General features: G+C 46.8%; 1 protein-coding gene across 2 annotated transcripts in view; it reads right to left on the bottom strand.

The window, feature by feature from the left end:
- Positions 1 to 27504, bottom strand: part of LOC133345118 (dynein axonemal heavy chain 5-like) — an 82991-nt gene that overhangs the window by 6522 nt on the left and 48965 nt on the right. For both annotated transcript variants that reach the window (XM_061555607.1, XM_061555608.1), the window contains exons 39-70: positions 26787 to 26933; positions 26167 to 26339; positions 25388 to 25566; positions 24485 to 24672; positions 23529 to 23723; positions 23048 to 23182; positions 22159 to 22348; positions 21378 to 21595; positions 20800 to 21111; positions 20400 to 20489; positions 19987 to 20223; positions 19372 to 19539; positions 17992 to 18198; positions 17447 to 17776; positions 16896 to 17102; positions 15394 to 15636; positions 14759 to 14913; positions 13952 to 14616; positions 12444 to 12724; positions 11772 to 11987; positions 10905 to 11072; positions 9697 to 9915; positions 9099 to 9275; positions 7997 to 8188; positions 7525 to 7680; positions 5609 to 5791; positions 4918 to 5088; positions 4057 to 4435; positions 2505 to 2776; positions 2121 to 2285; positions 1747 to 2014; positions 62 to 183 (exon numbers count right to left, since the gene is read on the bottom strand). In XM_061555607.1, coding sequence (XP_061411591.1) covers positions 62 to 183; positions 1747 to 2014; positions 2121 to 2285; positions 2505 to 2776; positions 4057 to 4435; positions 4918 to 5088; positions 5609 to 5791; positions 7525 to 7680; positions 7997 to 8188; positions 9099 to 9275; positions 9697 to 9915; positions 10905 to 11072; positions 11772 to 11987; positions 12444 to 12724; positions 13952 to 14616; positions 14759 to 14913; positions 15394 to 15636; positions 16896 to 17102; positions 17447 to 17776; positions 17992 to 18198; positions 19372 to 19539; positions 19987 to 20223; positions 20400 to 20489; positions 20800 to 21111; positions 21378 to 21595; positions 22159 to 22348; positions 23048 to 23182; positions 23529 to 23723; positions 24485 to 24672; positions 25388 to 25566; positions 26167 to 26339; positions 26787 to 26933 — 7008 coding nt within the window. The remainder of the gene's footprint in view (positions 1 to 61; positions 184 to 1746; positions 2015 to 2120; positions 2286 to 2504; positions 2777 to 4056; positions 4436 to 4917; positions 5089 to 5608; positions 5792 to 7524; positions 7681 to 7996; positions 8189 to 9098; positions 9276 to 9696; positions 9916 to 10904; positions 11073 to 11771; positions 11988 to 12443; positions 12725 to 13951; positions 14617 to 14758; positions 14914 to 15393; positions 15637 to 16895; positions 17103 to 17446; positions 17777 to 17991; positions 18199 to 19371; positions 19540 to 19986; positions 20224 to 20399; positions 20490 to 20799; positions 21112 to 21377; positions 21596 to 22158; positions 22349 to 23047; positions 23183 to 23528; positions 23724 to 24484; positions 24673 to 25387; positions 25567 to 26166; positions 26340 to 26786; positions 26934 to 27504) is intronic.

Raw genomic sequence — 27504 nt, 5'->3', positions numbered from 1 at the left:
GTAATCGACGCACTGTCACAAGTGTAACAATGAGATCCCGAGGGGAGGGCTGAGGGCAGACCTGTACGGTGGTGTGCAGGAACGCGACGGCGTAGAGCAGTGGCTTCCACTGCGGGAGGCTGTTGATGTCCAACTGGTCCTGCGTGATGCCGGCGTACGTCCTCTTGAGCCCAGCCTTCACGCCTGCACATGGCCGCGTTCAGCAGCCAATGGTTTTCATTGTCACAAACATTATAATCAAATTATCTATGTAAATAAAGACCTTAATCGGTATGTTATGTCTCAAAAACCTCTAGGGTACTTCCCGACAAAGTAGAAAGCTGATATTTGGTACACAGGTAGCTTTTAGGACACAAAAACAGGAACAATCTCAAAATCCGAGGTTATAAATTTTAAGGCCCCCAAATCTCTATTTTAAGTGCTCCATAAAAATGTTTGTGCGTGTCATTCAGAAACCGTTCAAAATATAACAATGCAGTATTTTTAGTTTGATAGAGCGTTAAACAGCAAATAAAATTAAAGTGAGAACCATTGTTCTATCTTTTATTGTTTTTGAGATATTTTGCATCAAGCGGTTTTGAACGAAAACATACGAATTTTATGATGTGCAAATCTGAATAATTCGAAAACGGTAAAAAATAGGAACTTCCCCTCATAGAGTATTAAGTTCATTCATTTTTATTCTCTCTAATAAAAAAACGGAAACTTAAATTGAGCGGTTTGCGATGGGTACGTCCTTAAATATAAGAAGTTGAATCAAGTGGTCAACAATATTATATATTTTTTGGAACAATTTTTTGAGTAGTTGTTAGTGTCTGATCGTTAATTATTATATTTATTTAAAACTTTTTCCTGGCGACGACAAGCTTTATGAACTAGTCATTATTATTACTCACTGAGTCTCAAGAAAAGGTTTTTTTTGCGGTAGGGATGACGATTTGTAAGTGTGAATGTTGTTTTAAATTAATTGTATAATTTGCGATAATTTCTCTAATTTGCTAAATGTGGACCATGAGGTCGACACACATTGATCTACTCTTCTTTGAATAACGTTATGGGATATTTAACTTCCACTGTTAAGCAGACGCTGCGTATTGTAACGTGAATACACCATATTCTTGGTTCTTTCGGTAAAGTCACGTAAATACACCAGTCGAATTAAGAAGGGTGGACTACTGGATTCGAACCGTGAAATTCTAAAACAAGTGGTGAATGCGTTATCTCACTGCCCACAGTGCAAGCTGGAATGAAGGAATGTATTAATATGTGCAATGGTGTTCAGGAGCTTTCATTATTAGATATTATCATCGAATTAATTAATTAATTAATTTTCTTCATAAGTACAATGGATTTTTTGACTGCCACTCCCAAGGAGGGAGCGTGCCCGAGAGGAAATCCACCAGGGAAATGGAGCGATAAATTCAGATTAATTGCTGCATCCCGAGACCATATGAGAGCTGGTGATGCCTTGGGGGGTCTTCATCAAGTTCTGGATTAATCATGGATTATGATAATGATGACTCTCTTTTGAATCAGGAATGGCCCCTTTGGATACATTCACACCTTTGAAATTTAGACGCGAGTGAATAACAAGTGGAAGGAACAGAACTGAACATTGGATTTCCATGTACGCTGTCAGTATTTTTTTTGCCTTTGGAGGGTAGGCAGGGGATGTGTGGCAAGTGGTTGGGCAGCGCCTGGGGGAGGTGGGTCAGACATTGTGGGGGGAGGGGGAGTGGGGTGCACCTTGCGGTGGCTCGTTGGTGAACTTGATGGAGGACTGCAGCAGGTTGATGGGGAAGCGCGGGTGGCCCTCGGTGGTCAGCCACGTTCGGAAGGCAGCGTGGGTTCCCTCGGCCGTCGTTACGCTCTCTAGGAGCTCGTCCATGAAATCCAGGCCCAGGTGGCAATTCTGCAGGAGGAGCCAGCCGCCCTCCTGCATGCACTGCGCCAGCAGGCGACGGGCGTGCACCTCCTGGCCCTGACCCATGGAGATGGCGCGACACGGTACGCCCTGCACCACGACCGCACAGCGTTAATTTTGAGGTAGGTGAGCAATAGATAGATAGAAGTGGCAGGTGCACTGTGAGTGGTATGTGAGTGAGATGTGCTGCTCCTGCCTTAGTTTTGGCAAGACGCTCGATGTTCTCTGTAGGGTCGGAGCCCATGGACAGGAAGCAGATCATCGGTGTGTGACAGTCGCTCTCCGCCCACATGGTATCCATATCCAGGATAACCCCCTCGGCATAGCGCACCCCCATCGACTCCGAGATGTAGTGTCGTGCCTGCAGCGAGTGTCCAGAAAATAAATATATTTAAAATAACTATAACAAACTAAATTATGGCAGAATAGGGCAGAATAGGAAGTGAAATACAGCAAGTATCAACAGGCATTGATGAGACATCCTTGAATTTAAAGTTCAACCAAAGGAGGAAATCCCACGCACGAACGTCTCACGTTTTAAAACAGATGTCTCTGCTGGATACGCCCTCCATGCTCTCACCTGCGCGATCACTCGGTCGGGGCACCAGCTGCGGATAAGCAACAGCTTGCCAAACGTGTCGAGCGACGTGGCGTAGCCATCAGGCAGCGGGTTCTCCTCGGGGGCCTCCGTGTCGAACCAGGCGTGCCATGCGCGCTCGTGGTTCGATACCTGCGCCAGCAGCTGGCTGAAGTTAGGCAAGCGCGACAACTGCACCAAGTTGAGCCACGTCATGTCCAGGATCCACTTCTTGGCCTTGGGCTCCACGGCGTTTAGGTCCAACGCCGCACCACCTGTAAATTATCAACACACGGTGCAAAAGAAGTTCAATATACATACAATGCACCATATATACACAACAGTGGTATAGCGACCCCTCAAACCAAAACCCCTGGACCCCCTTGCACTGCCAGATCACATGTCCACGCAAATATTGTTGTTGCAACGTGGCAGCTGACATTCCCTGCTCAAATTCTAAATTTCACCTGTACGATATTCATGCGAGAGGCTGTGATTCTCTGAAAGGCCGCTATACAAACTTATTACGGACATTATGGATAACAGCATATATAAGGAGAACTCCGTTCTGTGTCTCCACATATTAATAATAGTTAATTTATTCCATCGGCCAATTGGATTTCCAAACCAATATTGTTAAGCAACATATTTTTAAGCAAGAAACATTTGCACCAGTTTCAACCTTATTGGCCTCATCATCAGATAAGACAGAAGATTTTGACATTTCAGACAAATGGCCTCCTTCAGTGATGTACAGTCTTATATAAGGTATGTGGGTTTGAGCAGGCCTTTTAAAAATTGTCATGTATCCTTGCATGTGTATGGGGCTGGGCAGGAAGCAAGCTGTTAGTTTTACGATACAATAGTCCATCATGTCAATGTAAAATATGTAGTTATGAACCTAAGGTCTGTATAGGTTTGGCAGTGGAAAGAATGTAGGGGTTGACATCAAGTCAGTTCCAAAGTAAATGACATTAGTAGTGGTAAGGCGAGAGAGTAAAAGTCTAAAATCTGTCTAAAATCATCTGCCACTGAGATGTGCGTGAAACTAAGTCACGCTCATTAACAGATAACTCACTGACTGTAATGTAAAAAAAGTCAAATTCGATGTCTTTTCCAATTAAATGTATCTCATGAAAGATTAACCGTAGAAAATGTATACAGCGATACCTCAGTTTATGTCGGGGATGCATTCCTGAAAGCTGCGACGATAATCGAAAACGATGTAAATCAAAGCAATTTACAGGGTAGGTGGAAGCAAAGGCTGAGGTGACGGATACGAGAAAGGACGGATGCTGTCAGCGACGTAAGTGGGTTGAGGCCACGCAAATCGGGTTGTAGTATTAATAAAGTGACAAGGTATTTGCGAAAAGACGTAAAAAGGGGGAGACGTAAAGCTGTTAATATACAAATTCGAGCCACGATCTGGCTCTTCACTCAAGCCCTGGGATGAAAAATAAGTAAAATAAGGAAACACATTCTCATCCTGAAAAAGTCAGACACGCAACAACGTCACTCCGCAATGGATCTGCTGAGACAACAAGGCTCTACACACCCTTGATGAGCGTCTGGAACTCCTCGTGTGAGATGCGCTTGGCCTGCCGGTCCACCTTGAGCGTGAGCAGCAGCGTGAAGAGGAACTTGTGGCTCTCGTAGAGGCCGCGCGCCGTGTAGCGGTACACCTCGAACGTCAGCGTCTCGATGATGGACGCGATGCGCTTCGTGGGGATGGGCGATCGCGCCGCGGTCTCCACTGACAGGTCGAAGAGGCCGAGGAACTGGCGCAGCGATGTCTGGTACATGGCGTTCACGAGGCTCATTTCCACGATGAGGAAGTACAGGATGCTGCCACGGTTCGCCACTGGGCGGAACTCCTCACGTGCCGCATTGATCTTCAGCTCTGTCTCAGCTGCGATGTTCAGCTTTTCGCTCACCTGTGGCATGCATACGGGATGGAGGATATGCATGGATGTGTCCACGTGCGCATGTGCAGCAACGGAGGGTGGGGGAGCAACACTCACAACAATGAATTGAATACCAGGCAGCAAGATGGCACATGGTGGCACATCTGCCAGTTAACTCAGTCAACTCATAACACGTGAGTGTGTCCCGTGAACTCCTTTCAGCAAGCCTCCGACAATTCACGTGGCCTCAAATTCCACCTGGGCTGGCACAAGCGATGTGGTGATGTCACCACCACCGAGTTGTGAATGGCAGCCGTTGTTGTTGTGTATGCATGGAAGCATACGTGGGCAGCGGTGATGCAGTGGTTAGCTTACTGTCCTTGGAACCCAGCAATTTGAATTTCGGACACGGCTAACATCATCAGTGGCGAGAGATATCAGAAAGGGTTGTGGACCTCCGCTAGGTCGACTCAGTGGTTGTTGTTGGATAGTGCTCGTTCGATGAACCTCACCTCGTCAGACGTGGCCTTGGTGACACGCAGGACCACAATAAGGGACTCGTCCTCCACCAGGGAGCCCTGGGTGCTCGTGAGGCGGAACAGGAGGTTGTCCTCAAGCTCCTGCATCTTGCGCTTGTTGGCCGTCACCTCCTCCATCAGTGTCACGCGCTCGCTCTCCAGCTCCTGCCATCGAAGCGAGCGGCAGGTACAACTTTATAGCGCTGGATATTACGCTTCAGATTTCATATATGTTTTGCGCTCATATTGATACATTTGTTATCTCGTGATTATTTAAAATTCTTTTACTTTTTTTTGTTGCACTCCAGGACCGAAATGGTTGGCGATGGCTCGGGGAAGTCTTCATCCAGTAGTAGATGATCTTTCATTTAAAATATTTAGTTTTTACATAATTTCTATTTAATGGTGCAAATCACTGCTATCTGTCATTTCAGCATTTTGAAACTTACGTGGTGCATCCACTTTATACAACAAGTGATTATCAAACTGATGATGACAACATTAAGAACATTGACGATTACAATTACAATCGTGATAACAATGACGTCCACGATGACAATGATCCTGATAATGATGATGATCAGGTTGTTCATGATGATGACGACAATGACAATGAAGACAGCCCCAAGGTTTCGTCCCTGGCTGACCCCTGGTGTGAACCCCTGGTTTGCGGTGAGCATCGGACCTGCTTCTCGGTGAGGATGACACGGCCCAGCAGTTGGTCCTCCAGGCCCTTCATGGTGACGGTGAAGTCGATGATGGACGTTTTGGCGCTGACCTCGGGTGTGTATGCCGGGTTGGCCAGTTTGGTCGTGATGTAGAGGCTGAAGCCCTTCATGACATCCACCTCCTTGTCGCCCACCTTCACCTGTGAGCCGAGAGCAGACCCACTGTCTCTCTTAAAAGTCACTCAATATGCTGCATTGATAAGCTACTGACTATACATCTCAAGTACTATATACGATGCAATTATTATGGCTGTCTATTCATCAGGGTAGGTCATTCATTGGTTGGGGGGGTCACTCAGCAGCTATGAGGTGCTGGGGGTTCCATCTGTTCTGCTGATGTGGCAGAACAGTGGTGCTGGGAGGAGACATCTGTTATATCTACCTTCTGGTAGTGCACTCTGGGCTGCTGTGTAAAGCCAGGGGATCCGCCAGGGTTGGTGCTTTGGACACCTGTGTACTCATTCCCTGGGCTTTCTCTGATGTAAGAAGTTCAAGTGTTTCCTGTCGCGCTGCCGAGTTCATGTTGTGGTTATGCCGTATACTTGATCTTGTTGCTTTTGTTTCTCTGTGGTGTACTCGTCCCTTTCGCAATTTTCAGCGAACCATACTTCCATTCAATTAAAAAGGATGATGTTATATGAACAAAAATATATTATAATGCTTCAACAAATTCCCATATTTCACGGTTGTGTATTCTCTGGATAATACAACACTTTTTTTCCCTATAATTAAAAGTAAAAGTTGGGGGTGCATTGTACAATCCGGTGTGTGTATTAGCACAGTTGGTTACGTACGGTGCGAAAGAAGTTAAACATACATACGTGTGTGTGAGAGATACAACATTTATATAACTTTAATGACACTGGGTAAACGTTTTGGATGCATCTTACTTCATGGAGAATCTTATAATCATAAGAATAAAGGATGTACCGCCATATAACTTTGGAATTAAGCCAGGGCTACCCAATGCCAGTATTTTCACTTCATATGTATTTAATTTTCCCTATATAGTGGTCCAAATGGGTCGATATACGAGGGTACGCCATACCATCACTTCTCACAGTACCAAACACGTATTCCGTCACGTTTCAGAACAGTTCCTATTCCTTCACGGTGATGTTTCCGCAGAGGGAAAACAGCATTGAGCGAGTGTGTAAGAGGGGGTGTATGAGACGAGGTGAGAGGGGGTGTGAGAGGCAAGGCTGCGTTGGCTGAGTCATGTAGCCCGCATGCCCAGCCACCGCATGCCCAATCAGCTTCTGTTTGGCTGCATAGAGGGGGCTAAACGGGCACAACATGGGCTGGAGAATAAATGGACTGATGCGGTACGGGAGGACATGGAGCTGAGTGGACCTGCCGAAGACTGGTACCAGCAGTGTCAAGATCGGCCTCTGTGGAAGAGGCTCGTGAAGGACGCTACTGTACAGTTGGAGGCAGTCGCCATCCTAACAACAACTGAGGGCAGAGGAGCGACGCTCGAAACAACGAGCGGAGCGCCAGGCAGCTAAAATTCAGCAAGTTGGCAGAGTAGGGGGTACAAGCTGGTGCATCTACCATTCATCTCACTCAGCCAAACCATGGCACCTGGGTCTGTCCTGTGACCTCCTGTCAGTGAGCCTTCCACACTTAAGGTGGCCTCAAAGTGCACCTGACCTGTCACAAGCGCCGTGGGGACGTCGCCGTCACTTAGTGGCGAATGGCAAGTATTGCTACTGGTTAGGGTGTGTGTTAACCTGCAAGGGTCAATATGAGTGACTCTCTTTGTGTGTGTATGTATACAGAAGGTGTGTGAATGTGCGGGGGTTGCCGTTGGTGGTGTGCGAATGTGGGTGGGTGGGTGGTGTTGGTGGTGGCACCGGTGTCGCCTGCTTGCCTTGAAGGTGGTGCCGGACTTGATGAAGTTCTTCTCGAGGACGTTGTCAAGCGCGGGGTCCAGCTCCTCACCCACATCTTCGATGAGTAGGGGGCGGCCCAGCGACAGGCTGTCCTCCAGGTGCGAGCGGAAATACTTGTGATTCAGCGATGTCACCTGCAGTTGTGCGCACGGTCAGCCTCCTTCAACGCTCAGCTCTATTTGGTCTGTGTGCTCCCGCTTCTACTCTCCCTGTCATTTTCATGTTTTTGTTTTTTTGTTTGTTGCGGTTGCACCCGATTCAAGAGCCGAATGGCTCACAGGGCTATACATAATAAATGAACTTGAACCAACCCCCACTGACCAGTGTGGTAAAGCATAGTCAAATAACCCACAGGACCTGCATGGTGTAAAGAGGCCCTCATCCAACAGTGGACTGACAAAAGGGCTGTAAAATATTGAGCTGGCTCTGCTGTGTGTGAGAGCGAGGCACCTGCAGGTTGTCCTTCTCTCGGTTACGGATCCAGATCTTGCCCTGGCCCTGAGGGTCGATGAGGAGCGGGTAACGCGAAGCCTTGGCCACGATGATGCCGTTTTGCACGGACAGCTCGTCGTTGGGCAGCCCCTGCAGGTTCCACTCACCGATCGTCGCATTGTCCACCAGCATGGCGATCAGGTTAAGGTCCTGCGGTGGGGGGGGGGGGGGGGTGGGCAAGTGTGCCAGCACAACAGTATGGCGAAGACAATAATTTTCTTTACATTTTTACAATTATTTTCCCCAGTTCTGTCCCAATTGTGCTATTAGTCATGTCATCACACAAAGATTTGCATCTCTTGCAGAGCAGCGCAATCCTTGTCTTGAGAGAATGGCCCACGGAAATGGCTATTTTAATACACACAATGGACAGGAAGGACAACATCAAAGGTCTCGCATAATGCGCAGGCATAATGTACGTTCACTCATTAATCCCCTCCCACTTTGCGCAAGAGCGCAGAAGTGTGGTCACCACATCAACGCCTCTATATAACGAACGAAACAGGTGGACTGCTCCACAAATCTGGCTGTCGCCTGATAAAACTAGTTGTAATTACTGGTGAAACGTCGTACTCAGATTGTAAATGTTGTGGCATGTTCTGTTTACGTGACAACCCTTACGAGTTGGCTGTGTCGGGTGGTGGCGGGTAATAACGACACATTTATATATTTACGCGATCTAACCCCAAAAAAAAACCTCTATTATGGATCACAGGGCTATATCGGAGATCCCTTCAAATGACCTCCGATCCACATTCTCTGCGACCGAGAGTAATGTTTGTCACGTGACAGCTAAACTGATATTCAATTCTCAGAGATGGAATTTTCTAAACTAAGTCCAGATGGTTTCTGTGTAGTCAGTGTTGACTGGCCTAAGATCATCGAGATGGGTTAATCACAGATGACTGCCTGGATTCGAATCCAGGATATCAGCTCAGTGCTGCCCACCTTCACCAACATGCACTGACCAACATATCGATTTGGAAGGCCCTCAACGGGCATTGGATTAATACAAATGGTACCTGTGACAACGGCAAGAAGAGACAGGAAGGACACTCACGCTGGTGTAGGGGATGTTGCGCACGTTCATCTCGCGACGCCACAGCTGTAGCAGTTGGTTGCGGAACTCCTGGTTGAAGGGCCCCGAGTAGGACAGGAAGCCTGTGGCCAGCAGCACGTCCCCTACCAGTCGGGTCGTTTGGTCCTGGAAGCGCTTGCTCGCCTCTGTCCAGCGAATCTGCTTGCCGAGCAAGGGGATGGTGGTAAACATCTCCATATAGATGGCCGGGAGACTCATTGGTCAGATCGATTGAGCTGGCAGCTACCTTTGAATAAAATAAGGTCTCAAATGTAGTGAGGTTATGATCTCAGCCCACTCACCAATGAATGCACAAAGATAGAGCGGCCACAGTGTAGCAAGATATGATTGAAGATTGAAGACTTCTCATAGAGAAGAGCCAGCGATAAGCAGAGAAGAAATGTCTTGGATTTGGCCTTTAAATCATCATTAACGATGCTTTTGACAAAGACGACAATGACGATTACAATATTGATGACGACCAGGTACATAATAATTCGCAATAAAATACATAGCTGACAACGATGACAAATACAATGACGATTGTGAATAGGTTGTACGTTAGCGGTGCAGTGCTCGCCTTCTCCCCGCCGAGGCCATCGATTAGCGCCGTGGCATTGTTCATCTTGCGGCGGCAGGCCTCGGCGTCGTCCACCAGGATCTGCTTCTCACGCACCGCTGTGTCGTACATGGCCTGCACCGCGTCCAGCTCACGCTGCTTCTCATCTAGCTGCGCCTGCGCGCGATCCAGCTCTCCCTGCGCCACCGCCAGCCGTGACTCTTGGATAATCAGGTTGGCCTGCGCGGTGCGATGCGGGAAGAACGACGAGAGCATGGGTGGTGTTCGAAGGAGGGGACGTCATCCGGCAGAGGTGTCGGCATGTGACAAAGAAGAAAGTGTTGGGGGGGGGACAATGAGAGAAACTGATTGTTGACAGATAAAACAAATCCGATTATTAAAACAAAAACATATCGGCGTGCAAATTAATTTCAGAAGCAGAATATTTATTTATCCTGGAGAAATCCGATGAGCTATGAAGCTCTTTTTTTCACAGATGCCCGAGGCATACCACTTCAAAATGGCCTGCAAACATTATTTATCAATTAGTGCAAGCATGTTAGCTGGGCTAATTGGATACTAGAGGGGAATATTTTCTACCTGGAAAAATACATTTTAGGACACCCCAGTCACTCCTGTCACTGCACTTGGGTTTCTTACAGTGACAGAAGTGAAAGTAGGTGTGTGTGTGTTCATGCATGGTCCACCGCCAAAGGTATTTGGAAGTCTTATTTGGCATCTCAGTAGGGAACATGTTGCCCACTCCTGATTTATAAGATGAACCTTCTAATTTTCTTGAGAGCTGTTAGAAAAAGGAGAGGAGGATTTGGAGTAAATTAGTTGGGTGAGAATAAGAGTTAAAAGTAAGGAAACCGCTTCTGCTGAGAATTCATAAACAGAACATGTACTATTATTAATGTAAATAGTACATGGATATGAATAATGTAAGGTTTACGTACTTGTGTAAATATGGACATTTGTAAGTCTTGGCAGCACCTACATGAGTAAATAATAGTAGGCATATTCTCAAATGTTTAAATTATCTAAACATTTTCAAAACAATTCCTATAAAAAAAAACAACCAAGTACAATCAGAACTCGACAGACGATGGGTTCACTTGGCACGATTGTGGAATTTCGGCTAACGACCTCCGCCGGTTGTGGTCTCCTATTCATGTCACCATGCTGGAAGAGGATACCAAGCAGCGACTTGAGATGAAACCCCTCACCTTGAGCGGCAGCACCTCCTTGTTGATGCCAAAGAAGGTGACCATGGCCTTGGTCCAGGAGCACAAGCCCGCGACGTTCCCGCACACATTCCTGGCCGTCTCCAAGTTATAGTCCTCCATATCCATATACGGCATCAGCAGATCCACCATCTCCTCGTTGATGGTGTCCTACAAACCCACCGCACAGCCGCACACGCTGAAAGTTAATAGAATCGAGTTTATTTTGATTAACCAGGCGAGGACTTAAGAAATCAGGATTAGTCTCATTTGCAAGAGTAACCCAGATCACCAAAATGACAAAAGCAATAACATTAAATAATGTACAGCAATGAAGCAAATAGAAATCCGAGGAAAAAGAAGCAAATAGTGTGGACATCATGGGAAAACAACCGCATTACAGTGCACAATCATGAATCTATAACTAATTAAAATACATTTCTGTCATTAAACTTTGCTTGGACAAATTACTTGTGAAAACCATTTTTTATTGGATATTTACTTTTGTTACTTATTTACTGTTTTAAGTTGACTCGTTTTCGGTTATTTTTTTTTCTTTGTGCACGTTATGATTTTAATGTAAACAATTGATAGTGGAATGTATTACAAATGTAAACTTTGTATTAATATGATGGAATTAAGCTGCGGTAACGACGTTAAATATATGAATGCATGTGGGGTATATGGAGGTGCGGGCTATCTAAATTTGTTTTACACAAAACGCTATTTTTGCGGAGTATATGCGTCTGCGGGTTATGTGCGGGAAAATACGGTACTTTAAGCCCAGCCGAGTTTGCGATGGTCCAAATCCTGGTTACCTTGTCACCCAGTTCAAGATTGGTGTGACTCATTGATGAGAAGCCCTCGCACCTTAGAGAAGGTAAGCAATGAGTTGAGGAATCCGGAGAAGTTCATGAGCTTCTGGGCCTCACTCCAGGAGGGCCGCATGCATGGTCGCTCGGGTTCAGGCGTCACGGTGTCCACCCGGCGGCGGAACAGCAGCAGCACGCAGTCCATGATACGCATGATTAGATGTGGAGGCTTGGTCAGCTTGCGCACCGTGCCAATGTCCGCAGGCTTGATGGTCTGCAGGCATGGCAGCGCAAGGATTCGTCGGTGGAATCAGAGCAACAGTTATACTTATTAGGCTTTTTTACCCAGGAAAGTCACAATGCTAAGTTTTGCAGTAGGGGGCAATGTTGCTTTGTGTTTTCCCAAAGAAGTAGTTTGCTCTTAATTTTTCTAATTTGGTAAATTTAGACCATAATACTGGCACACAAAGGCCTACTCTTCCTCAAATTATGTCAAGGGATCTTTCATGCCCACTGTGAAACAGACGGTGGGTATTTTACGTTAATCGCACCCGCAGTATTAACCAAGGTAGCCGGCCGAATGCAAACCAAGAACCTGTGCAACAAGCGGCAAATCCCCTCCCTCTTGGCCATTTCACCGCGATAAATTCCACAGTATTCATGTTAATGAGCAGCTGCAGTATACAGTAAGGTTCCTCTGCTATTGCGCTGTGAGCGTAACATCGCGTACCTGCAGGGCAGCCTCGGCCTCCTCCAGAGCGGGCTTGGCAGCCTCCAGCTTCGTCTCAGCCACGGCCTTGTCGGCGGCAATCTCGTCCACAATGGCCTGGGCCTTGTCCTTCACCTTTTGCACCTGCTGCTTCACGGACTCGGCTGCCTGCGCCTTTGAGGTGACCTCGCAGAGTACCTCGTCGGCACGGCGTGACGCCACCGCCAGCTCCTTCTCCTTCACCTCGAGCTCGCGTGACAGCTGGCTCACTGACTTCTCGGCCTCCTGCAGCTTGGAAAGGCCTGCGCGAGGTAGGGTGTAGGGAGGGCATTCCAAGGTTAGGGTTAGGGTTAAGCAATAAAAACAGACATCGTTCAAAAGCGAAGGTTATTTTACTTCGCAAACATCTTTTGGGCAACATCAGTGGAACAAGGACTAGAGGACATCTGAGGCACATCAAAAACAACTATCTGGAACTGACAATCACACTCTCAGAAGTGGATGTGCTCGAGCCAGCGACAGGCACAGTTGGGAGTTGGCTATGAGTGTTATGCTCGCGTGCGCTGATCTCTCGGTGTCACTAACACATTCGGTGAATATACTCTTGGTTCTTTCGGTAAAGTCACGTAGGTAAAGAAATTCAAGAATTAAAACAAATTAAATCACGACGTTCCGATTGCAACACAAGCAATCATCATCAGGTGTGACAACCACAGCAAGAAATTGTACTGAAGTGGGAGAGAAGCCGGAGTCAAAAAAATTCTTGCTGTGGTTGTCACACTTTGTGGTTGCTTGTGTTGCAATCGGAACGTCGTGATTTATTTTTATTTTTTATTTTACCTACGTGACTTTACCGAAAGAACCAAGAGTATGGATCCTTGCAGTCACGAAAACTTATAATCTAGAACATTCGGTTAAGTGAAGCAAACAAGCAATGATTAACACCCCCCCACCACAGCGATTCGACAAATCTCCATGATTAAAATTCGTTTCAAGAATTAGTTTTTCTTTAGCCTCATAATTACCATCCCATTTGCATTGTCTCATTTTTTTAAAGTAACATTTGTACAGGCACATTAGTCCACATTTAACAATGATATTTATGTACGTAGGGCCCTGAGTCAATCTACTGTATTTGGTACAAATGTGGTTAAGCTTATTCTATTAACTAGAAACGTAAAAAATATCTACATTTTAGAATTTGAGCCCTCCTATAAATTACAACCTGAAAGTTGATTGATTTCACTCATAAGGCAGGGTCAGCCTAACGTTTTATGTGACTTTACGTCTTGTGCTAAATGCTTCTAAATAAATGGTTCCCATCATTATTTGACCAAGTATTTCACATCTTATTAAGTGTGATGCGAAATTTAACAGAAAATGGATAAAGCCTACTACCAATTATTTCCAAAAACATCAGTGAAAGTATTCCATGACAATGAACCCCATCGATCAGTGTTATTGCTCCGGACAAGGACGACCTAGGGCCACTCTAAATCAAGCATCTTCTGCATGCGTCACGCCCTTGCCTGTGCGCATGCGCTCCGACAGCAGGGCCACATTGCTCAGCTTCTCCGAGTAGATGCTCTTGTAGCCGCCGATAAATGACAGGTACGACTTGGGCGTCACGTACGTCTGCCGGCGGAAGCGCTCAAAATACTCGACGCAGCGCTCCGCTACCATGTCCTGGAAAACGGCCATGGCGTCCACCACGCCGCGCTTCACCTCGGGTGTACATTCCACACGGTACTCGGCCAGGAAGTGGCCTGCGACGGCCGTGAGTGCATCACGCGGCCAGCTCTGGAACCAGTCCATTGTGCAGCCTGAGATGAGCGCCGGGAACTTGAGGGCGCGCGCACGGAACTTCTCGCCGACGGGAGAGAAGCACAACACGACGTGCAGGTTGGCACGCACGCGCGACAGGAAGTAGTCGTAGAGGTTTTCGTTGGTGGGCGGCCGCCGTGGGTGCTCCTTCTTCAGCACCGGAATGAGCTCCTGTGTGATCTCGTCGATCTCGTCGCGGGCGAAGAGGTTGGAGACCTCGCCTGAGGCCAGAACATTGTTCATGTACTCCAGGAAGGCCTCGTCCTTGATCTCGTTGTCCGTGAAGATGAACGTGACGCCCTTGCCCTGCTGACCCGTCTTGCGGTACAGTTGCTTCAGGTCCTCCATGAGGTTGCTCATGTTGTAGGTCCTAGAACAGTCGATGACATGGCATTTTGTTGAAGCAATTGTCTAAACAACGCTTATACAAATTGTAAAAAAAAGATTGTCCCCTCCATTATGCACTGTTGATGATTGGGGTGTCATCTCAAAGCTGTGATCTGTGACCTCACCTGGAGAGTGTGATCTGGAAGCTAGAGTAGCCAGCGATGAAGGACGCAAGGCGTGTCAGGCTCTGCTTGCCCGACCCGCCAACCCCAACCAGCAGGGCGTTTCCGCGCGGCGTGCGGATGATGCGCGAGATCTTTATCAAGTGCACCATGGCGTCCTTCAGAAAAACACATTCAAATGGATTTTATGGAGTGCCCTCACTTTTATATCGTTTTGGGATAATTTGTTCGCAGAAATATTTCGTATAGGTTCACACTCAATGTATTTTGCTCTTGTAACATGCAACATTGGTTCATAACACACACATCTGGAATGTATGCATGTCAGGTTCTTAAGTGTAGTGAGCTGACCATCTCAACTTAGTCACCGATGACTGCTTAAAAAGTTGTCAAGTCATTGGCTAAATATATTATTATTTCTGAATAGACGTGTTTACCCACGAGAGCCTGAGTCTCGAGACTTCTTCAGGACGGTCCTGCTAATTTCAGAGTAATTTTTCTATTTGTGCAAATTTGGGACGTGACAACGGCACACATCAACCTAGGACCTTTAACAACGTCCATCGTAATGCAGACGGAACGTACCCTACGGTTAAACCACTCGCAAATTAAAAACATTGGTTCCACGCGTCACCCACCGCGAAGAAGACGAGGTCCATGTTGGCTCCGCGGACGCTCTCGTTGTACTGCACCAGGAACGCCTGCAGGCGCTCGGCGAGCTGCGGGAACGACGGGATCGGCTCGTACACCTTGGGTGCCTCCAGGTCGGCGTCATCGGGCTCCTCGCCTGTCGGCTCCGGGGCGTCGCGCATGAAGTCCACAAAGTACACCTCAGCCTCCATCGACGCGGCCGCTGCCGTGCCGTGGTCGTCCAACATGATCTGCCGCCGGGAGGAGAACGGCGTGACCATCGTGCAAAGGCACTGGAGGTGGGCACGGTACAATTCGCTCCGCCCCACCCCACCCAGCGAGATTCCCATTCCATTTGAGAAGAATTCATTTGAAAACAATTCAGCTCAGGTCAAAATAGTTTATGAATAGGCTCCATTCATCAGTCTATAACGGGGAGGCACTGTATTTCTCGTAAACAGGATCCAACATTAACTAAACTTTAGTATAAAGTTGTGTTGCTATTAGAAAATTACCACAATGAAAACCAACTAAATTGATAAATGGGTTGTCCAAAACTTGGGATACACAAATTATAGCAAAAATAACTATTTGCAAATGTACAAATTCATTTTTCACAGAAAGCTTCTATATTGCTAATTCAATTACAGGCAGACTTCACCGAACGTGAGGGTTATGTTCCTGTAAAATGCCATGTTGGGCATTTGAAAAACCGTGTTCGACAAATAATATACCTTATGGGAAAAATTATTATACATTATTTCTGCCATTATTATTGTACTAAAGGATGCTGAGTAACCCTTCATTTCTTGTGTGTGCACTCTCTATTTTTTTTATTTCCCCTTTACACAAAACCTCCATATCCATATACCTTTCCCGCATCAAGGCACTCACGCCCAACACTCTCCCAAAAACAGTGTCACTTGAATGTTAATAATTCACCATCAAGGCATCCGTATGACTAACAACCTCAAAAACTGGAAGGCTAAATGCAAGCGGCAATGTGAAAATATGCGTTGCGTGTCTTGATTGTGTTACATTCTCACACAAAAACATACACACAAAATATACACGCAAAAACATACATGATAAATAAATCGTTCTTCCAACGGATGCATCACTCTCACCGCAATGCCTTTCGAGGTGGAAATGAAAATAATAGCAGTGTTAAACTGGAAATAGCCAAAACATCACCCCTGTGTTCTGGAAAACACATCTCATAAGGTAAACCATGTACTGTAGAGGCGAAATACGCATTCAATAAAGCTGCATTAGGCAAGGTTCTCCTGTACTTCTGAAGCCAAACGCATGTTAGTTAAAGTCATGTTATCTATTTTTCCTAAGATGTTTGTTTAATTTTACTATCCTGTTTCTTTATTATTCAGTCTCATTTTGGAAGGTTCCGTCCACTCCATCAGCACAATTAAACAATAGCATATATACAATTTGCATACATTTTGCAGAAATCAGAAGAAAATCCATTTATATTTCCATGCTAGATTCAACGCACCTTGCTCATGGTGCCGTTGAACCAGTCATTGTCCTGCTGCGCCGTGAAGCGGTCGGCGATGACACGCACGCACTCGTGGCCGAAGAGCGCCAGCAGCATATCGGATGAGCGGCACACCTCGCTGTTCACCACCAGCATCCCCTGCCAGATGCGGCTCAGGTCCCGCAGGTTGAAGATGTAGTGGAACTTGGCCGGCGTCGGCAGCATCTGTCAGACGCAGGGAGTGTAACAAAGAGCAGCTTCGGCTCGGTTTTTGTTTAATTTTCAGTTGGTCATTTTAAGAGAAAAAGGACTTTGGCAGGGGTTGACATGAATAACCTTTGTTGTTTGTTAGCACTCAATGAGTGCACGTCATTTTGTGGATCTTATTGTAAGGAATGTGCAAAGGGCCCTTATAAAAAATGTTATATTTAAAGATATTTGTGCAACCACGTTATGGCTTGAGGATTGACCAGGTTGGGGAGTGCCTTTTGTTTCCCCATTGTGAACTTAAAAGCGCTAAAGACTGCCACTGGTCCATGTGACCCCTGCCTGTCGACCGTCTGTCTCACCTTGACCTTGGTGGCCTGCCACAAGCGGCGCGTGGTGGGGACGAGTGCTGCCGCTAGCTGGTTCACCTCCTCGGGAAAGCCGCGCTCGGGGCAGAAGTGTCCCTCTGCAAAGGTGCGGAAGATCTTGTCGATGGAGGCATTGGAGGGCAGCGTGCAGTTGAAGATGCAGAATTGCCGCTTGAGGCGTTGTGGAATATCATTGCGGCCACCCCCCGGGTGGATCATGGCGGCCACGAACTGCACGTCCACGATCGTCGTGAACTCTCCAGGTTTCTCCAGGTTGTAGAAGCCATTGTTTTCCATCAGCTGCCGCACGATCTCGTTTGTGATCTACGGCGTGAGAAACAGATTAACTTACTTATCTGTCAGCCGAGCCCAAATTTCACGTCACTGGCCTCTCAATGATCATCTGATCCTTAGGAAACTGGTGATTGTTAAAATACACAATTACATTTTACATCATGTGGATCCAATGCCAGCAAAAATAATCTGATCTGTTCGTCAGCACTCCGACAGATGCCTCCCATCACCAGCCGAGCCTTCACCTGGTCTCCCCACTCATTGATGATGGGCATGTTGATGTCATCGATGAAGATGGTCATCTTGCGGCCGGCGGGCGGGCCGTACGTGGTGCCCATGCGCTTGTCCACGTAGCTCTCCACCGTGCGCTGGAACATGTTGGGCGTTGTGGCCGACGAGAAGTTGAGGCTCTTGGTGAGGTGCAGCTCTGCGTCGTACTTGTTCATGTAGCCCTGCACGAGTTTGTTAGCACACAAGGGGTCGGATGCAATTAATGCGGTCCGGTTTTGTTAATACACGGGGGTGGGTGGAGTGGTAGCACAACATGTAGTGCTCTGCACCCTTCAACCCGCCAACCTAAGATTGATTCCCAGTGTGGGGAGGGCCTTCATCTATCAGTGAGTAAACAATGGTAATTAATGATTATGATAAATATCAGTGTCACTTGAAGGTGTAGCGCTCTCAACTGGCACTGTGTTAACACAAAAAACTCTTCTCTTCCAATATCTATCCCATGGGGCTTCGATTTGACTGCATTATTTCCAAATAAGTTTGGTAATAGATAATGAGACAAGTGGAAATGCACATTGTTATATATGAAGCAACACATGCCAAACAATGTGTTTATTTTGTTTCCAATCAAAAGGCTCAAAACAAGGATCCTGATATGGCTGAGAGTTGGATCAGGAGCAGCCAGACCTATCTGCTATCAATAATCAACTCCCTCATATCAAATTCAAGCATCAATGTAGCCAGATGCATTTAAGAAAGGATACTGGCCCTTTATGGATTCGCTCCAGCTTATACATGTGGCTGATTCCTGCTTTCCATTGTAGTCAATCGGGCATCACAGGGTCTCAAATAAACAAATTGATCAATTACTTGATACTGAATCTTATTGGACTTTCATCAGATTCTAAATAAAGAACTTAATGGCTTGCTTGATATTACATCTCAGTATCAAGTTGTATTATCTCAATGAGCTCGAAATAATGAATCTGTCAGTGACATGGCTCAAAAGGCTACGCACTAATAAATAATATATTTTTTTACATTGCAGGATGTTGAAGTGATTGGCAGCTGCAATGCCGAGTCAGAAATTAACTATTTTTAAATAACCAATTGTCTTCATTTGAAAATGTCAACAAATCTAAATTTACTCAATTATGCTATAGAGTATTACTAAGGCATGCCATGTCTGGTAAATAAATGGGACACTGAAGACCATGTGACATCATTTGCAGCTGGGTTTGGTGGCACAAATCTGTAATCATGTCTACTGGATGTAAATGAATAAAAGATTAAGTATCTTGAGGAAGGAGTGTACTGATGGGATTCTAATGGTAGGTGTATGGTCGGGGTGGTTCGTTGGATGGGTTTTGCCTCTTTACGAGCTGCACGGGCACCTTGATCATTACGGTCTTGGCGGTGCCCTGCTCTCCAATGAGCAGCACAGCCTTCTCCTGCTTCATGATGCACTGCATGAGGAAGTCCGTGCGGACGTTGTCCACGTTGGGAACCAGGATGGCCGAGTACTCGGGCACTGTGTCCCGGGGGTAGGCGAACTCCGGCACCTGCTCGCACCAACCGCCATTTGCACGCATGCACACGCACATATGCTATCTTTAGTGACAACTCTTGGTATGTCATAAAAAGCACGAAATCAATCTGGTCACTTATATGTACACGTACAATGCTTTGTCAATGCAATGTTGGATGAGGGCCTCTCTCTGTACTATGTGGTTTGTGGGGATGTTTATCCGAAATTAAATACACTGGTCAGCACGGGTTGGTGAAGGTGGGGAGCATAGATATTAAAGCATAGATACATAGTACAACAATGGATTTTGCTAACATCGGTAGCCTACCGCTTAAATCGGTAATATCGTATATGAACAGACCTCCGTTCTGTCTCCACATACAAATAAAACATTCGGTCTATTTGCCTTCCAGACTAATATTATCGAGTCTGTACATTAGACGGGCGAGGTTGGCAAGCCGGCGACGGCACTGCTACTCACGCGCGTGTTCCAGTGCTCCCAGCCTCCGTTATCGCCAACCACATACTCGAACATCGAGTCGTCATGCGCGGAGCCTGGCAGGTCAAGGCGCGCCGGGTGTGCGCGCAGGAAGGCCTCCATGCGCGCGCGGTCCTCCAGCTCGAGCAGCGCCCCCACCGACCACATGAGGGCGAACACCAGCAGCCGCTGCAGGTGCGAGTGCTCCAGGCGCCGCTCGTCCGCCTCGGGGAGGAGGCCCTGCGTGCATCCGAGCGCGTGGGCATGCGCCATGCAGCCGGGTTCGGAAGAGACAGCGAGCGTGTACTGCTGTGTTAGTGTCGGTAGCGCTGAATTTCTTACTCAATATTTCCCGGGTAGCACGCATGGTGACTAGTATAACTCCTCATGTCAAAAGTGAAGGCAGAATTTCTTACCTTCAGGAGCTCGATGGCTTGCTTGATGTACATGCATTCCAAGATATCCATTTTCGGGTTGACAGCAGTGAACACAAAGTTAATAAGATCCTAAAACAAAGAAATCAAAATTAAATCTATGGCTCTGCATCCAACTTTGTAATTCCAGCATAGATTTTTTTCAGTAGTTCTGTACAGCTCTCCAATATGTTTTTGGATTGTATGCCGTGTGGTTCTTCTGGATTTCCAAAGTGGTACAATCAGAAAACACATCGGAGAGCTATAACATTGTAACCTCTGCAACGTTTGCTCTGTATCCTCTAATACTATGTCGTTAACTCACATGAATACAAGTCAAATCCCAATCATCAGTGTTAATGTATCCTGACAATAGGCCCTGGCGTCGTGCAATGAAACGCACCTGGAAGATGCTGTCCATGGTGTTCCACAGCACCTGGGCCTGCTCTGTTGGTAGGCCCTGCAGCCAGGCCTGCACTATGGGCCTCCAATCGAGCACGGACGAGCTCATGAACACCATGCCGTTGCGCGAGACGGTGGCGGGCGACGCATTGTCGATGTTGTGCGGCTCGAACACCACCTTGCAGTTGGGTGCCATGGGGATGCGGTCCCCGTTGGCCAGCGTCAGTGTCTTGTTGTCGTCCAGCACGGAATTGAGATTCTCGATCCAAATTGCGTCCACGGGCCCATCCAGCAAGATCCAGATGTGTTCGCCCTGCAAAACCATAATGGTGAGCATGGATGTAGAGAAGCTAGGGGTAAAGCTTACAGATTTCTCGGAGGATCAACCGGGTTACACGATGAGATGGCAGTTGCTCCCTCCATCAGCCTGGACCACACGGCTCTTTGTGACGTTGGTTCTGTCTCTTGCTCACAGGCCCTGCCTACTCATCTGCCAACCCCGCCCACTGCTCGATTCATGATTTTCCCATATCCCGAATCGAGTATGAGACCAGAACATTTCCAAATTCAAGCATTCACCTTCTTGGCCTTGAGCGTCTTCCTCCAGAGCGTGGAGAAGATGCCGTCCGTCCAGTCGTTGGTGGCGACGTCGAGCGTGCCGAACATCTGCGGCGCCGTGATCGCCTTGGGGTTCATGCGCATCTCGCGGTGTGGCTCCCCGCAGTCCGTCATTGCCTTCATGAGCATGTGGATGCAACACGTCTTGCCGGCACCGCTTGGCCCCAGTGCCATCATGCCTGCCCACCGTACCACGCGCACAGGCATGTCGTCAGCGTAGCAGAGTAGGTGCGTAACAATGCATAGATTTAAAAGCGATTCTTACGCTTGCGTATGTATGTATGGTGTGTAATAGGTTCACCTGTCCTATGAAGTCAATAGGGCCCATTAGCTTCACCGCAGTGTAATAAAAAGAATAAAGTCTTGAATAGAATATGAACTCAATCGCAACAATTCAATGACTCGAGAGGGTTTGGGCGAATCATTAAACCCCTAGATATTAGTCCGAGCTACCCTATGGTGTGTGTCACCAAACACACAACCACAAAGTGTACACACAGCAACGGAGCATCAAATTAAATGTAACATCAACGAATAGCCCATCATAAAAAAAAATAACGATTTACCATTTATGGCAATTATATGATGTTACTTTGAGGCTAATGAAGTGAAAAAAAAACACGAACACATGAGAGAAGAAAATAAAAAATACAATCGAGATGAACAACTAAACTAAAAAGAACTGATTGTTGAATGGGAACCGCAGCGAGAGAGGGATGGCGGTACCATCGGCGACACCCACCGTGCCGCACGCGCTGCGTCTCGTAGAGCTGGATGATCTTGAGCACCCAGGGCGGGTGATGCACCAGCCCTGCTGCCTTGGTCTGCGCCAGGATGGCCTCCTCCAGCTCCGGATACCCCGCCTTGTCCAGCGTGATGCCCGGAAACAGGTCGTTTATGAGGCTCATGAAGAGTGGTTCGTCCTCGTCCACCTAACAGTGCACAACATAACGCTTGATCGGCAGAAATTATAATTTGTCTACTCCTACGTGTTGACACCAATAATGATAATATGAATAATGATCCTGGTTCTTCAGCAAAGCCTCGCTAGTTCTTCAAAACTCTTTTTTCACATTGGACCTGTTAAGGACATTTGGCTGATGCTTTTTTTTATTTGCCACATTAAAAATACAGCCCAGAGATAACCCACATAAGTAAAGCAATAACATCCAAATGCCAGTCAAATAGGAGGTTGTGGTTCGAGCCCAAGCATGATGCCTGTAGATTTGCAGTTTGCATTTTTTCCCCGTGGTCGCAAAGATTTTTCTCCGGCTTCTCTGGGTTTTCCCCTCTATATTTAGAAACATGCATTTAGTGTTTGGTTGGTACAAATTTACACATGATAAGCCACTTCGTTGAGCTTTCATTTATGGCTAGGTTGCATCTGAAAAAGAGCTACATAGCTCAGTGGGCCTTACCTGGTAAAATAAAAAAGTTGATAGTTTAAATAGTTTTATAGTTTTTCGGTATATAAACCTACTTTCTATGCTGCCTCATACAGGCACTTTTGTGTACCAGCAAGACACTGTCACAAACACACGTACACAATGGCTATATTACTGTCAGATCAACCATCGCAGTGCGGTTACTGGTTTTTATCGCGTGTACCGAAGGCGGGGTGGGCTGCTCACCAGCTTAGAGAGGTTCATGTCACGCAGCACGCGCATGACCACTGTCTTCTCGGGCTCCTCGGGGTTGGAGCGCTTCACAGCGCCAAGCGTGCGCAGTACCGACAAGATATTCCTAAGCCCAAAGTCGTAGTGAACCTGGCCGACGCCACAAACAACAGCAGCAGAAATGTCACGGCAATTTATTCATAATTAATTCCAACGAAGGTTAAAAGTGTGCATATGTATACAATGAGGGGTCACTATAACTCTCGTAAAGATTCACTGATATGTATGAAACGTTATTTTTACATTGTTTTGCTATTAGGGCTTTACCAGATTGAAAACCGGCTGTATTGGTTAAAGGGTTGCCCAAACATTGGAGACACAATATGCAAACACGCTTTGCTCTGACAAATACGACAGATTATTTTTTTAAGCCGATAGTCTGCTTCCGTGGCTCAAATGACAGGCATGGAGGACAGGCGAGCCTGCTCGCTCGTACCTGCTTGGAGAGCTGCTCCTCGCACAGCTTGTATAGCGTGTAAAACTTGCGGCTGAGGATCTGGTTGTCCCGAAAGCCAGCGCTCGCCAGCTTCACACGCATGATGATGGCGCGGTCCGGCACCATCATGGCCACCGTCCGGAACTGGATCTTGAGATTTTCCGGGAGCTCCTGCCGCCCCGCGTAGCCGGGATTCTGCCCGCAAGCAGCAACAATTGTGATGGGCAATTAGCGATGAGACGGGATGTAGAACACACTTTGATGCATCTTTGCTTCTCTGGAGCAGGTTGAATGATCTCTGATTTTGGGATGCAGAACTTCATTACAAAATATGCACATACATTGGTTTACATGTATCACTTACACCAGAGTTTTCCACACTTCAGTTGTCGCTACTGACCAGTGTTGACTTTTTTCATTGACCAATATATAAATAGAAATGAAATCATTACACAGAGCAAGCACGAAGACATTTTTTATCTGAACTTAATTTAAAGTACAATCCTATATCTTATATCTTAATTTAAATTGGTGTCTGCTCTGAGTCACATGGGCCATGTTTACCAATCATCAGGCAAGTGCAGTGTGCAATGACGATCTGTATTTGAACGGAAAAGATCGGTTTATGTGGAAAGGTGGACCATGTTGATTCACGACAGCTGAACCTTGGGAGACATTGACTTGTACCTCAGCGAGTGTGTGTGCACTTCGCAGAACGGGAGCCTGGGGAGGCATTGCTCATCATGGAACCAAGTCACTGAGGCCTTGGTGAGTCACTGTTCACCACGGTGGCAGATGTAGCGGGGTGGTGCGATGGAGGTGATCGCTCCCCTCCTCCCCCCCCTTGTTATTAATAATAATTATAGTGTAGAGGCCGATTTAAAAAGCATTACATTTTAGGGCTGCCCCCTACTCCCACCACCCTTGAGAAAATTCTATATACGCCTCTGGCTCACCATGGTGAGGAAGATGCCGAACTCGCGGTCCATCTCGACGCTGTCGCCGTCCGTGAACACGAACTGTGTGCGCTTGTTCTTCTTGCACTGCAGCACAATGTAGATCTGCTGAGCGGCCACCGACAGCACGGGCAGCTCGATGCGATTAAACTCGTCGAAGCAGCCCCACGCGCCCGACTGGGCCAGCCCTGCGGAGGCAGACAGTGCGAGGAGAAGGAGGAAAGGGACACAGAGATAGTGGGGGGAGAGGTATAGAGTAGGCAAAGCGGAGGCAAGGTTGGAGGGAGGAGATGAAGGAGAGGGAACACATGGTGGGGGATTAGCAAGAGAACAAGGGAGGCAGAATCAATTGCTGCATTTAAACAATTATAGTATTTTATATTATTTTGCTGCAGCTTACTTTTTGTCTTCTCTAGCTTCCTGTACCCCTTACTGCCTTGATGATATTGTTATTTCTGAGCATTGTGTACAGTGTTTTGAGATGCAGTCCCATTTCATAAATTATATGAAGATGATACGAACTTTATAGTAACCTTGCGAAGCAAAATACTTTCATGGGCATATTGTGGAGATTGCGGCAGTCAATAGGGCAAGATGTACTTCATTGTTTAAATAGTGAGCTATAATTGCAGCAATCATACAGACTCTACACGGACAATAACTGGCTCACCCAGTAATTTATTAAGTGAGAGTTGAGGCCTTGATTTTAATCCAGCTGACGTAACAAGATGGATGGGAGCAGCAGTGGACTCGAATGGATAACAACAGCATGGGGAGGACTTCATCCAGCAGTGGACAGGCAGTAGCTGATTATGTGGATGACGAACAAGAAAACAGACAAGTGGTGGCAGCCAAAAATTTGAAACGGTCACGGGGCAGCACGGAGAGAGTCGTGACACAAACCTTTGTAGATGCGGCCGAGCCCACGGTAATCCATTTGGTCAGAGCAGTTGAAGACCACCACGTACTTTCCCAAACACTTGCCCATGTCCTTGGTGGTCTCCGTCTTGCCGGTACCTGCTGGCCCAGCTGGGGCCCCACCCATGCTCATGCCCAGTGCCTGGGACAGCGTGATGTAGCACCTGAAAGCAGAACACACGACACCGCACGCTTTTTGCTTTAGCTGCTGAGCTCATCACCTGCCGAGGATCCTACATTTCATGGGACGTGAACAATGGAGGGAGCACGTTTGGGTTCAAATGGGTAGAAGACTTGAAGTTATGTCTGAAAATGTAATTCAGATGTCACCTTTTACATGTTTCAATTCTAATAACAGTGTTGCATGTTTTTTTTGCAGCTAACAGACACTTTGGCTTGATGGAAGCAAAGTTATTAGGTATGATGATTTTCAGATGAAAAAAACCTATTTCTAAACGAATTATTAAAAACTAATTATTCCACTAATAATAACACAAGTTTGCTGTGAAGCACACACAAAAATAAAATTAACAAATTCGCAGAGTCAAATGAAGAAATAACGAATGTCTATTCTAAGCATGTGATGCTGGCACCCTCCACTTTCGCACATGGTAACGTACCGTCAAATTACCCCAAGCCATACGACGTAGGGAGGCCCTCACCCAGCAATAGATTGACAAAACATGCAATACATATACATGTGCTCATACAGCTAACCCAATAGAGGAGGGAGGTATGATGCCAGGATGGATGTGGGTGCTGACCGGTCGGTGAGCGGGGTGATAACCAGGCGGTCGGTGCACCCCAGGTATTCGTTGCAGTAGTGAAAGTCGACGTCCGTGATCTGGATAAGGCACTTATCCGTCTCCTCCACAAAGTAGAAGCGTGACTGCTTCAGCCACTCAAAGTCGGCCGTCGACTTGATGTTCATGCGCACCTGCGTAGCACACCAAGTGAGTCAGTCCATCAGTCCATTCACTTGGACAGCTGGGGTCATTGCTTTAATTACAGGTGGCCTCTGCATAAAGCCTCATCCCACATCTCATTAACGACAGAAAATATAGAGTAATTGGACAATTCATGGACCCGAGGGTGACTGCGAGCTCTCAACCTGATTAGTTTGGCACATCTGCTTTATCTGACATCAGTGGTGAAGCTTTAAAAGTGTGTATGTGCGTGTGCCATCCACTAACATGTCTTTAGTTTCATTCTTTCTTCTTTAAACAGCTGTAGCGGTCTATGGATGTGTTTGATTTTTTATGTGTGTTTTTGTATTTGGCATGGGCCACCCCTGACCCACCAACAACTTCCATGCACTCCTCCCATGTTCGTCACGACCACCTGAAACCCCACACCCCCACTTCTGCCCCCCCCCCCCCCTCACCAGGTCATCAAAGATGTCCTTCTGGTGCACGTGGATGGTGATGAGCGTCTCGTACTTGACGCGCTCGCGTTTGGTGAGGTCGCGTGTTGTCATGTCGATCAGCTCATTGAGCAGGTCCAGGAACTTCTGGTTGGTGGCTGGCATGATCTACATCATTGTGGAACACACACTCATCAGATCAGTAAGTTTTTGTTTTGTAGCTGGAATGACGCTTTCTCTAAGTTGTGTTGGTTTTAAAACAAAAGTATGCATGGTTAAATTATAGGTAATGATTACAATAGCAAATATAATGTATACAGCATCTCAATGAAATTGCATCTTGAGACACTTTACAAAAAGAGAAAACCTGCTTTTAGAATAGAAGTGGGATGGTGTTGGTGGGGTGAAGTTTTGTTGCCAAAGCACGGGAAGGAACATTGCGATGGTTTGGCCATATGGTGTGGCGTTGTGGAGTGCAACATCACAGAGTTTTTAAAGCAGAGATTCGGGGAAGGAGAGAAAATGGAAGACAAGATGGAAATGTGAAATAAACAGATACATGAGAATATCTGTGGTGACAACAAAGGAGGCCTTCGACAGACAGAAGTGGAGGAGAGCGATCGGGGTTACCTCTGAGCAACTAGAAATGTGGAAACAGCAGCCATAAGCAGAAGAAGAGGGGGTAGGGGCTGTGAAGGCCAGAAACGTGGCCTCATTCTCCAGGCAAACGTTGCATCTA

The sequence above is a fragment of the Lethenteron reissneri genome, chromosome 21, assembly GCF_015708825.2.
Source record: "Lethenteron reissneri isolate LAM-NWPU_2019-01 chromosome 21, ASM1570882v1, whole genome shotgun sequence".
Classification (NCBI taxonomy): Eukaryota; Metazoa; Chordata; class Hyperoartia; order Petromyzontiformes; family Petromyzontidae; genus Lethenteron; species Lethenteron reissneri.
Note: the sequence above shows the minus strand (reverse complement) of the source record. Positions and strands in the feature narration are given on the sequence as shown.